Raw genomic sequence first — 11,905 nt, forward strand, 5'->3', positions numbered from 1 at the left:
ATGACATGAAGTCATGGAGGCGAAGGCCAGGAGAGGAGGACAGAGAGATGTCTGGGTTTTTCCGAAGCGCGCTGGGAAGCCACTGCAGGAGTGCAAGCAGCGGAGTGGCACGGCCCGGTGACGTCCGGAGTAGACAGAGGCTCCGCTTACTCTGCATGGGAAAGATCACAGGGGCCAGAACAGAGCAGGAAGGGTCAGGAGGGTGCCGCAGTCCCCCTGAAGCCCCTGGCGGGACAGCGTGGTCCCCCGGTTACTCGCCCGGCAGAAGCATCGCCTTCACTGGGGCACGGGAGAGCCCCTGGCAGAGCCCCTGCCACCTACCTGCCAGACCCTAAAGGGGAGCCCAGAGAGTCAGCCAGGCCGGACCAGGTCAGCGCAGCGCCCTTTGCTGTCTCGCAGCTGCAGAGGTCAGAAGTGTCCCTTCTGCGAGGTGCTCTCGACAACAGCCCTGGCCTGCGGTCCCCAGATCTAGACCACATCTGCTCCAGTCACCCAACCTCGTGCTCTTCCCCGCCCGTTCTTCCGCGTACCTCTGGTCGTCTCCAGACCGTCCCGAAGCCTTGACCTCTTTACCTTCCGCTTTCTTAGACCTCTGTTGAGACCCCTGCCAGAGCCCAGAGTCCACAGTTTCTTTTGGGTGGCCTTGCCCTTTACTCTCCATTCCTACTGCTGTCTCAGATGTAGTGTGGTAGCCAGTGCTGGACCCCACCCCCCAGAGTGGTCCCACAGTGGACAGCATGCCGCAGCTCATCCAGTCAGAGATTTCAGAATGTCAGATACAAAATTTCAGATCAGATTTTTTATATCTTCCATGTATTTTTTTAAAAAAACTTTATAATCCATGCCTCATATGAATAAGGCCTTTTACTTTTTTATCATAAACACTCAGGCTTAAAGTGATTATAACTGGCCATTAAGACCAATGGAAGCCAGTGGCCTGTTCGTGGACAAATTGTATTTCAGACTAAATCAAAAGTAAACATTCTGTGACGTCCTGTCAAGACTCCATTAGTTCGGTGGGAGCCACAAGCGGCAGGCAAGCCCCGCCCCCCTCTTTGCTGGTAGTCTGTGGGCTCACTTTAACTGATCTTCCTTTGCATGAAGCAGGATTACGCATTGTGAACCATTTCCATCCGCATCTGAGTTCTGTACGCTTATTTAGTTGGTTTTTCTGAAGCGGCATTCTTGTTTCATCAGGAGAACGCTGCAGAAGGTCCTGGGATCTGTTGCTTTGCAATCCGTGATTGGTATTCTCCGAAATAATGGGGTGGGGTGGAGAGAAGAGGAGCTATTCTGATCACCTCACTTTTTCTTTTTTCTTTTCCTTTTTTTTTTTTTGCATTTATTATTTTGAAGAAGTGATAGCCGTGAATTCATGTCATTTACTAAATGCTTGGAAAGATTAAGTGTTATGAAGTGTTTTAAATGATAAAGTATTCTTGAATGTCTTCATTTGAATATGCTGATAATCTGTTTAAAAACAGCACAGGCAGTCTATGTCCATGCCACCCTGAACAAGCCCGATCCCGTCTGATCTCGGAAGCTAAATAGGGTCAGGCCTGTTTAGTACTTGGATGGGAGACTGCATAGGAAGGCCAGGTGCTGTAGGTGTAAAAAAAATTTTTTTAAATAAAGGATTGTAAGCTGACAAAGTCCTTGCAATCTGTGAGGTCAACCAAGGGTTGCCTTGCCTTAAAATAATGATTGATAGATAGATAGATAGATAGATAGATAGATAGATAGATAGATAAAAATATAAACAGCACAGGCAGTAAGGGGGAGGTCAGCCTTATGGATCACAGCAGCAAAATTGTCACCAGCAGTGATGTCACTCATCCCCAAGGTTCTGAAAGCTTATTGGGAATTAGCTTTAGGGAGAAATGTCTTCTGACTTGTCTCTGGTTCTAAAATGCAGTCAGCGTTAAGAAAACAGAGCCCTCCTTGGAACCTGTATGATAAACGTACACACGTTAATTTGTACTCCCGACTCCAGTCAGGGTCTGACCCCTCCTCTTCCAGGTGTAGTGGCAGGAGGGAAGGGCCAGCTGACATTAGCTCACAGCACAGGTAAAGGTTCAGATATACCTACGAGCAGATAAATGTCATTTCTTAACTTTTGTTTTTATCGAGTTTCATAGATAGAACATGTCTCTCCATGACGATACAAGATTGCATTAGTGTCTCTGTGGGAAGACACGGGGAGAAGAGAAGAGGTCACCTTCTGTTTGGCCTGCATGTTCTTGTCCGTGGACAAAGCACTGCCCTTAAACGGTCAAAAGCCCTTGGTGGTCCCCTGCCCTTGCCGCTAACGACTTCGCGTGACCCGAACCATCTCACCTGATCGCCCCAGGCCCCAGTCACCTTGTTGTGCGGGAAGGAGAATACTCCTCCTCTGCCAGCTGGGACAAACTAAGGCTGAGATGCGGTGAGAGATGGGAGTGTGCTTAGCAGATCCTGCCACGTAAACGAGGTGACAGCGTTTCTTAAAGAGAGCCGCTTCCTTGAGAAGAGAGCAAGGTATGCAGTGTCATCTCAGGTTTTTAGGAATACCGGAAGCAGTGGACATTCTGGAAGTAAATGCCTACTGCGGTTAAGAGAGTAAAACTCTACTTGATGCAACTAGCAAATGAGAATGCATAAAATAATCCCTTTGGAAGAAATAAGTTACGAATTAGAAAACTAGACAAGATCGAGAAATTTGCCAAGCAGGACCTCCGAGTTCTTCCTTAATTAGTGGCATCTCTCAAGCGCTTCTGGGGAAGTGAGTGAGACCAGCAGAGCTCTTTGATGCCTGTCTCCCATTCCAGAGTCCAGCTGGAAAGAACCACAACAGAAGCAACAGCCACAAAAATGGGGGAGACCAGTATTAGCGTTAAAAATGGGGAGAGATCTCATCCCTCGCCAGAAACACGAAGACACCTCTGCTCAGTCTTTGCAGATCTCACCAGACCAAAGGAAGACATTGAACAGGGACTCATAACTGCCCTTCCTGAGAAGAGGCTGTGTCCGGTGTGGAAGGCGCTGGCCCACGTGGGACGAGGATGGGTGGGTGCAGCGCGTAGGGCCAACGGCTGCAGTGGCCTCAGGCCTAGCGTGTCTCAGGTTCAAACCTAGTGGAGGAAAAACTAAGGGCTTCTTCCCAAGCGTTTCAGCGGAAGAGTCTCCTTCTTTTCCAGTGGCTTCAACTGCGACACGCGACATCCCTGATCCACGGGGAGCAGTCAGGTGTGAAATGCGCAGCTTACCTTAGGCCTCTGCACCTGTGAGTCAGAGTGACGGGGACGCGCCACCTGCAGCACGTTGGCTGTGAGGAAGGGAGGTAGTTCCTCAGACAGAAATCTGGGCGCAGTTTCTAGAAAAAAGGTTGAACAAATGCGTGGCAGCCACGTTGACTGACACCGCAGTGTCTTGGTCACTAGAGTCTCCTGGAACCTGAGTTTGGGAGTGGGGCGGATTGAGCAAGCCCTCGGGCTTCACGGTCAACTCCAGGGGTTCATCGGCCCTCGCCCCTGCTTGTCCTTGGAAGTTGGCCCCGCAGGCCGTGCCACCGGTCCCCTGTGATGATGGGACAGTGCCTTCAGAAGCAGTTCACTGGCATAGCGTTAGGTTTTCAAGGCCCCCTGTTTCCTGGCGGCTGCCTCCCCCGCGAAGACGCCCTTTGTGTGTCCAGAACGGAAGCCGTGCTGGTTTCGGTCCCTGTCCCAGCAGCCCTCATGGACTCAGCTGCCTGGGCCGCAAAGGGCGAGGAGAGTGGTGACGGCGTCAGCACTGGAGGCGGAGGGTCCGAGGCCCCTGCCGCAGCAGCCTGGGCTCCGGGGAGGGGAGAGTCACTGGCCCTGGGGGATGCTCGAGCCCGAGGGCTCGTGACCTCAGTTCAGGTGCTTTGCTTTTAACCATCTGCTCTGCTCGTCTTGTCCCATTTGACCTATGAAAATGCTGACATCCTTTGGGTCCATTTAAAGGGTTGCATGTTTCTTGTCAGGTCATACAGCATATTTGACAGTAATCGCCAGGATCCCACGGGACTGACAGCTGCGCTTCAGGCCACAGACCTCGCTGGGGTCCTGCACATGCTCTACTGTGTCCTCTTCCATGGCGCCATCTCGGACCCCAGCGCCACCAGCCCCAAGGAAACTTACAGTCAAAACACAGTGCAAGTGGCCACTCAGAGTTTACGCTTCCTCAACAGCTTCGCCGCTCTCGACCTGCCCGCGTTTCAGGTTAGTGTCGGTGTGAGCCACGCAAGGCAGCACTTTAGTGTGGGTGTGGCGCGGGGGGCTTCCTCTCTGTTGGGCCCAAGGAGTGGGCTCCAGCGAAGGGAATTAGAATGCATACCACTTACTAAGTTGCCCTTCTGGGAAAACTCTTAGATGCTGTACATGCCTCCTCGTTTATTCTCGTTACTACCCTGCAAAATGTTATTGTGCCATTTCACAGATGGAAAAGGGGACACATGCCTGAGCCAGGACTGGCACCCATTATTCTCTGACCCCAAAGCCTACGTACGGCTCTGCCACTTACGAATCTTCTGTCTTGATTTCTTTAGAGAAAGGCATTATTAAGGAAAGTAATGGTTCTCTATATAAACAGAACCAAAATCAGGTCAGTTGTTTTGATTGATACAACTTTCTATGGATGATTTTTAACTGATTTGTGTCCATTGTAACCGCCTGGTTAGTTTGCAAATCCTGTAAATTTTTATAGCTAAAGAAAGAAAAACTGCTTAATGCTGTAATACCAGTCCGTCAGCTTAGAAACAGGTTACTTTCCTGTAGGAAATTTAATTTGCAAAAACACTGAGCCTGTGTAACAGAACAACCTCCAAGCAGGAGACTTTTTCTTTCAGTTCATTAACTGTCAAGTGATTTCATCAAAAAAGGAACCAACTTGGCAGATGGCGAACCCGTAAGTTGGATGGCTCGCTCTGCTCAGATGGACAGCGGTTATAGAGTTGCAGATGTATATAGAAATGGTCTCTTCGGCCGTGCCAGGGTGGAAGAAACACCTCTGGCTTGTGCCTGAAGACACGTGCAGTTCTCGTCTCCCCGTCGTTCCGTTGACAACAGGAAATGAGCGAGTTCGTTGTATCATTGGATTCATTGTCTTTTAGCTTCGTACAGCTAGTTTATCCATCACAAGAACAGCTATCTGTACCTCGGAGCTAATGCTTCTCCGTTTCCAGAGCAGCTGCACCAGCCTCAGGCGGTAACTGTGAAATGTGTGCCGCCCGGAGGCTTCGCAGCCGCACCTGAAGCGGGAGCCGTCTGCTCCGGAGGGTGCCGGTGCTTCTCGTTTCTGGGGTGAGCATAGCATCAGCGTTTCACAAAGGCCCAAGCCCCTCGTGTTCCGTCTGGAAACAGTTTAGGAAGCAGGAGATGCTAATTTCATGTCCTGAGAATATGGACACAGCAGTCCGCCCCTCAGCTAGGTCCCGCTGGGGCGATTCCCTCTGTTACCGGGGGTTATGGAGCGCACATACCAAAAGCTGGCTCTTAGCATCCAGTTTCGTGAGTCCTGTGGCGGACTGCTGGGCTGTGCCCTCAGCATACACGAGCGTCCACGTCCCTCCGAGCGTCAGAGAGCCACGGGAGCACCATCGGGGCCAGGCAGCCCCGCTCCCTCAGTTGCCTTAGGCACCCTGGCCAGTAATTAGAAAAAAATCCAAAGCTGCTTTCTGAAGCCCTTCATGTCAAAATAAGACAAAAACCAAGATTTCTGCTCTCCGGCCGCTTGCCACATCCAGCCCAAAATGTACACGCAGCTCGAACCGCCTTTGCTAAAAACAGCAGGGAAAACAGCGGAGTGGCGCCAGGGTCGCAGCGTGCCCGGCCCCCAGGTGGAGGGGCCTGTCCTCTCTTGGCTGCCTCCGCACGGTGTTCCACATGTCTGCTGCTTGCTTCTCTGTCCTCCACGCAGCTCCACACCTCTCTCGTTTCTTCGCTTCCTGTGTTTCCTCCTTTCTTTTGTCTCTCCTCTGACTCTCCTGTTTTATTCTATTTTGCTTAGTTTCCCATGCTGTTCTCCTCCTCTCCCAGATATTGTTCCCAGGTTCCCTTTTCCCCTTAACCAGAGCACAGTGGGGAATGCCTGCAGGGACCTTCCTCCTGGCTGGTTACATGCGGGCACTGTGCTAGCTGGCACCCAGTAGGCCCCAGAAATGTGGGCCGGCCCAGCCTCTGGAGGTGAACAGCTTACCCAGGCCGCTCGCAGATGCCGAATCAGAAGCTGAGTGCTGGATGGAGTGGTCCCAGTGCCCCCCAGCCTTCCTCAAAGCCCCAAACCTGTGTGCTCATCGTTGCGTGGATGCAGCTGGAGGTTACCCTAGAACGTTTTTGGAGTTGCTTCCACCTCACTGTATACTGATAAGGCCGTCAAAATATTTTCTCGCCTCAGCAGAGTCTGATTTCACCCTGGATTCATACTGGCACAGATGGCCCTGACATCCAGCGTGTTGTATATCGCGTACGCTTTGACAGTTTTTACAATTGAAGGTGGTCTCAGGAAACAAATCAATGTACTGACTTGGCAATTAATTCTGGCTAAAGAGGAAATGTAGTTTCCTTGAAAAATTGGTTTAATTTTTATATTCAAACTTACGTGCCCCCTGACCCGCTCTTGTCAGTGAAGGTTAGACAGAGGTCTGGGTCACAGCGTGCTGGACGCAACTAATTAAATAGGGGCTGAGCCGAGAAGGTGTCACGACTTGATTTAAAGGAGCAAAGTGCTCCCTCCTGCAGTCTCTTTGGGGCTTGAAAAACATTTTGTCTCAGGGCAGCGAAACCGAGATGGCCACACTCTAAAGTTTAGCAGCAATTTTCTTTCCACTGAAAGGACCGTCGCCTGCCTTCAGGCGCCGTGAACGCATTGAAAGGTCCAAGCTGCGGCCTGTGTGACCTGGTTCAAGCCGGCCAAGACCTCAGATGAAGATGCGAGTTTAAAACGCTGCCTTTTCCCGCAGGCCGGCAGCAGGGCTTCGCGGGAGTGTGGGCTGCCGCTCCCCTTTGCCCTCCTGTCGCTCTGTCTGTCTGACATGTTTATTAAATAGATGCTGCGAGCCGCACAGACAGACCCGGCGCCCCTCCCGCGTCTCCCACCACCCACGGCCCTGCGCCCGCACCGAGGGCCCCAGAAGCCGCAGAGCCGGGAGGGCTTCACGGTCGGCTTGTTTTGGGGGGTGGGGATGGTGGTTGTGTTTTTTACGTTCTTTCGGGAGCGTTGGGTTTACAGAGCTGTTCGTTTGAATAACAGCTAGTCCTTACTCGTATTTCTTTGCTATTTGAACATAAGTAAATAATTAGAATTGTATTTTTATCCCTGTGTACGAGGAAATATTTTCTCCAGGAAAAAAAAAAAGCAATGGGAAGTTAGCTATGTGTTAGATTTCCAGGTGAATTTTAGTATTTTGGTATTTTCCCAAATGTTTTACGGTGAAACCGATTGTACAGTGAGAAAAATCGTTTATTAAAGGTGGAAGAAATAACTGCTAGGGGTCTTGACCTGTGCGGTGCAGGCATTTGGTCTGCCGTGCTCTCTTTTCCACCCCTTTTCAGGTTAAACGTTGCATGCGTTACAGCCCCCTGTTAGCACCAGCGTCCCCGAGCGGAGGTGGCCGCTCAGCCTGGCGCCCGGGTCGCCTGTCGTGTTTCTCCGGCGCCTGCCGTGGCCGGAGCGCGCAGGGCCCAGCCTCACCCGGTCCAGGGGTTCTGACTGCCCCTTGTCTGTGCCAGTCTATTGTAGGGGCGGAGGGCTTGTCCCTTGCATTCCGGCACATCGCCAGCTCCCTCCTGGGCCACTGCAGCCAAGTCTCCTGTGAAAGCCTGCTTCACGAGGTCATCGTCTGTGTGGGCTACTTCACTGTCAACCACCCAGATAACCAGGTAAGAGGCCCGGAGGGCCCCCGAGGCTGTTCCCCCGCACTAAGAGGAAGGTGTTGGGGTGAGAAGAGGCAGGCTGGCCTGCCTGAACCTTCTGTCCTGCCTGAGGCCCTTCACAGGCTCTCGGGCTGTGTCTGTGACCTCTCTCCAAGGAAACCTGGTCAGCTCCGGGTGAGCACAAGGGCCTCCTCTCAGAGCTCTAGCAGAAAAACTACGGAGCACTCCGGCAAAGGCGGGGAGCGTTGCTTTATAGAGGAAAAGAAGGAGGCGTGGGAGGCGGGGGGCTTCCGACGACAGGCCGTTGGAGGAGAGCGGGAGTTTGGGGCGGCGATGGCGTCTCGCTGGCTGCCTTCGTCGCTGGGCGAGGAGAAAACCTTCCTTCCTCCTGCTGGGGCAGGAGAGTCCGGCAGTTCTTGCCAGAGCTGCAGGGTCTGCGAGCGATGCGCCTTCTGTCCGCGTGCGTGACCGGTGCCGGGCGGTGGTGGGCGAGGCTCCCCTCCTGGCCTCCTGGCTCCATTCGGATGAGGTTCACTTCATCCGCTTGCACAGTCCCTTCAGCGCATCCACGTTCAAGGACACTGTGAAACTGCTTAAACCAACTCGGTTTTGCTGAAATACTAAGCAGAATTGTGTGGGGTTTTATAATTTTTCTGCTGAAACGGGATCGCAAATTAATCCTCTCCCATAGATAAGCACACGTCTCGAGCATCTCTGAGCTCCCCAGAGTGAATGGGAAATGGGGTCGGGAGAACTGGCACTTAGAGGTGGCACGTGAGAACCGATTTGGACCTCATGGCGAAGTAGGGCGTGGGGAGCAGGGGCAGGAAAGCACAGAGGAAATGGGCAGTGAGCGCGCGAGGCAGTAGGAGGAGGAGACAGACCCTCGGGGAAGAAGGTGGGGAAGAAGATGCAGTGGGGTTTGGAGATAAGCTGGGGAGGTGAGGTGACTGAGGCAGAAATTAGAAAGTGATACAAATGACGGTAATTGTCCCACACCGAGAGTAACCCCTGGTGTTTATAGGCTTCTGGCGTCTGTGGTCCCTGGGACCTCCTTCACTCCGGTGAGGCTGTAAGTACAGGGACTGTTCCTGCCTCATAGGCAGGCGAGGAATCGGGGTTCGGAGAGGTGAAGCCAGCCCCCTGAAATGGTGAAAAGAACCCTAGTAGACCGGGATTAGAACTCGGGTCTTGCAAAGCCCAGCTCAGTATTCATTTCATTCCATTTCACTCTGCTAAGAAAATCAGATGTGTCACAGGCCACGCGTGGTGGCGATCTCGGAGGCGCGTCTGGGCGGGGCTGGGTCCAGAACAGAAGACGATGCCCATGTACCCAGACAGCACGCCGAGAAGCCGCACTTCTGTGGTCCGGTGCCGACTGGGAAGCCTCTGGGATGTACCCTTGTGCCTTACCCAGGAGGCTCATAAACATCCCGTGAAGGTGTAATGAGTGTGTTCTCATCTAGCAAAAGGAAGGCCTGGACTCTGACCCCAGTTCTGTCACTCGCTGTGTGATCTTAGAGAAATCATGTCCCCTCTGGGGCCTGAGCTTTGTGAGTCTGCAGGGAGGCAGATCGGTTCTGGGAATGGGCAGTGCTGCTGCTCGCCCGGTATTGTGAGTGTGTGTAATGCCCCTGATGGTAGACTTCGGAGTGGCTGGAATGGTAAGTTATAAGCTTGTATGTTTTATCACAATAAAAATGTTTGAAGAAGAGTGGATGATACCAGACGCTGTCCCCTGTGAGTCTGTGCCATTTACATGCTGAGATCTGAACCACAGACAGAGCGTTCTGGTTTCGTGAGGACTCCAAGCCATCCTGTGGCTTTCATATCCTCCTTGTGCTACTGCAGATTCTGTGAGCACCAGGTGGCGTCATGACCTGCCTGCCGCTCCATGACAGCTCACCCTTAAAAGCCTGGATATACCTTGGCTCCTCTGTATTAACAGTGGGGACCCAGTGGCAGGCACTCAGGAGCAGAGACTTACAGGCGAGTTGTCAGCTGCCTCACACTGCCATGCCACCGCGAGCCACATCTGTATCACCTGCACGGGGCTCGCCCACCAGCTCATGATCGGGCTCTGTGCCCATGCCTCCAGCTTGCTAGGGTGACAGCTGCTCATGTCCCAGTAGACTTGGGAGCTTCTCTACAACTAAACAGCTGGTTATTGTCATTGTAAAAACTTGATTCATTAAATTTCCTTTTTACTTCCTAAATCCAGTCATTTGCCAAGTGAGTGTTGGCCGAGGGGCTGTGTGGTCAGTGCAGTCGTGAGATCGCTTCCCAGCTTTGACCACGTATTTATGGAGCCTTCGTCCCGGAAGGGCTCTGAGTCACCTCAGCAAGCCCCCTCACGCTGCGATGGAGATCCTAGGCCGGGCATGGAAAGGCCCGGCCCGCACGGCTGGTCCAGGCAGTGCCCTTCCGCCTCACTTCTGTTCTTTCGGAAGTGAGTGTAACCCCATGCCGTTTAGAAATCAGGATGCTCGAGTCATTTAGTGTTTCTGTGTCACTAGTCAGAAGTCACATGACCTTACAGGGCCTGTGTGTGCGCAGGAGAGGGTGTTTCCTCCTGCGAAGACAGCTGGTGTCTTTATCAGACAGCAGATCCTGAACTCCAGCCGCAGCCCAAGGCTGTTTTACTCGGTAGCTGCTTTGCATAAAGGTCGGGCACTCTTCATTTGCCCCCATTTAGTCTATTAACTGGAGGGACTGAGCCCTGGGACGCCAGGGGCGATTTCAGAAGAGAAAAACGTCCCGTGCTCGATGGAACCAGTTGCCTCTTTATCACGAGGTTGCAGTTTCTAATTAAAACATTTTTCGAAATCAAAAGCTTCCTCGTATCATACGGCACTTTCACAAGTCTTTCTAAATTTCTTCTCATTTAATTATTATAATGAACATAATTAGTATGTGCTGTCAGCCCTTCACTTTATTTACATTTTACGTTGGATAATTAAATGTGGTCCAATAATTAAATTAGCTCGAATGACAGATGACTCGACTGCCTGCACGTTACTGTATTGGGAATGAGCTCCTTTGCAGATTCATTTTAGTTGGCGGCCAACTTTCTCATTTGGAGAGACTGCATCGCTTCCAGCAGTCGAAATCGAATCCTTTGTGCCAGTGGAAAGGAAGGGTCCCCTCCGCCTGTCCTGCCCCCATGCACCTGCTCTGCACTGCTCCAGAGGCCCCCGAAGGCTCTGAGGACATCAGAGCAGGCAAGTAAGCTGGGCAGTGAGGCTCTGAGAACTAGGCTGTGCCTGAGCTGTGTGACGTCATTCTCCGGGTCTTTGTAATTCGATGACTTAGTGAGAAAATCCAAACATGAATTGAGTAACCGTCCGGAAACTCCATCCGCTGTCCTCACCTCAGATAGCTCTCTGCAGAGGAGGTCACGGAGCTGTTCCCGGTGTGGCTGTCGGTGGTGCGGGGAGTCGAGCGTGTGTAAGTGGCAGCTTTCCGGCGCGCAGTGCCGACTTTTTGGAACTTTCGGGGGTGGCCTGATTCCTGTGTGGACACTCAGGGCTGAGACTGGCCAGTGTGATCGAGACACCCCCCCTGAGGACGGATGTCCTTCCCGATCCCGACTCGCTGTAACTCCAGCAAACCCTCCTCAGCGAGGCAGGGAACAGAATCTCCACTTACCTCCCTGGGCCACCGAAGTAGGAGGAGGGAGACCTCACACCACAGGATGCTCTGCCGTGGGGGCAGGTCCCGAGCTCAGCACACACAACAGAGACCACTCAGGGGGCTCCTAGCCCGTGTTAGGGAAAGAAACGGAAAACGGCTCACATGAATCAATGTGAGCGTTTAATGGGCCTTAATTGGAACCTTATCCTACCGTACTTAGAGCAGAGAGATGAAAGCAAGAGAAATCGGAGAGACCATTTATTTCACTTGAGAAAGCAGTAAACTGAGCTACAGAAAGATTGGACGACTGTTATATTTTCGTGATTAAGTAAAGTTGTCGCAGACTAGTGCTGGCGAGCCCGTGAACGCTGCGTGGAGCGCGTCGTGCGCTCTGGCTGCCG

The 11,905-nt window shown here is 52.3% G+C and overlaps 1 protein-coding gene and 1 pseudogene across 1 annotated transcript in view; both read left to right on the forward strand.

Moving 5' to 3' along the window:
- Positions 1–11,905, forward strand: part of SCAPER (S-phase cyclin A associated protein in the ER) — a 189,909-nt gene that overhangs the window by 163,549 nt on the left and 14,455 nt on the right. Inside the window, exons 28-29 of the mRNA XM_023524721.1 lie at positions 3,983–4,220; positions 7,728–7,877. Of these exons, the coding sequence (XP_023380489.1) occupies positions 3,983–4,220; positions 7,728–7,877 (388 nt within the window). The remainder of the gene's footprint in view (positions 1–3,982; positions 4,221–7,727; positions 7,878–11,905) is intronic.
- Positions 1,493–1,611, forward strand: LOC111732783 (annotated as a pseudogene).

The sequence above is a fragment of the Pteropus vampyrus genome, unplaced genomic scaffold (genome assembly GCF_000151845.1).
Source record: "Pteropus vampyrus isolate Shadow unplaced genomic scaffold, Pvam_2.0 Scaffold489, whole genome shotgun sequence".
In the NCBI taxonomy this organism is placed as follows: domain Eukaryota; kingdom Metazoa; phylum Chordata; class Mammalia; order Chiroptera; family Pteropodidae; genus Pteropus; species Pteropus vampyrus.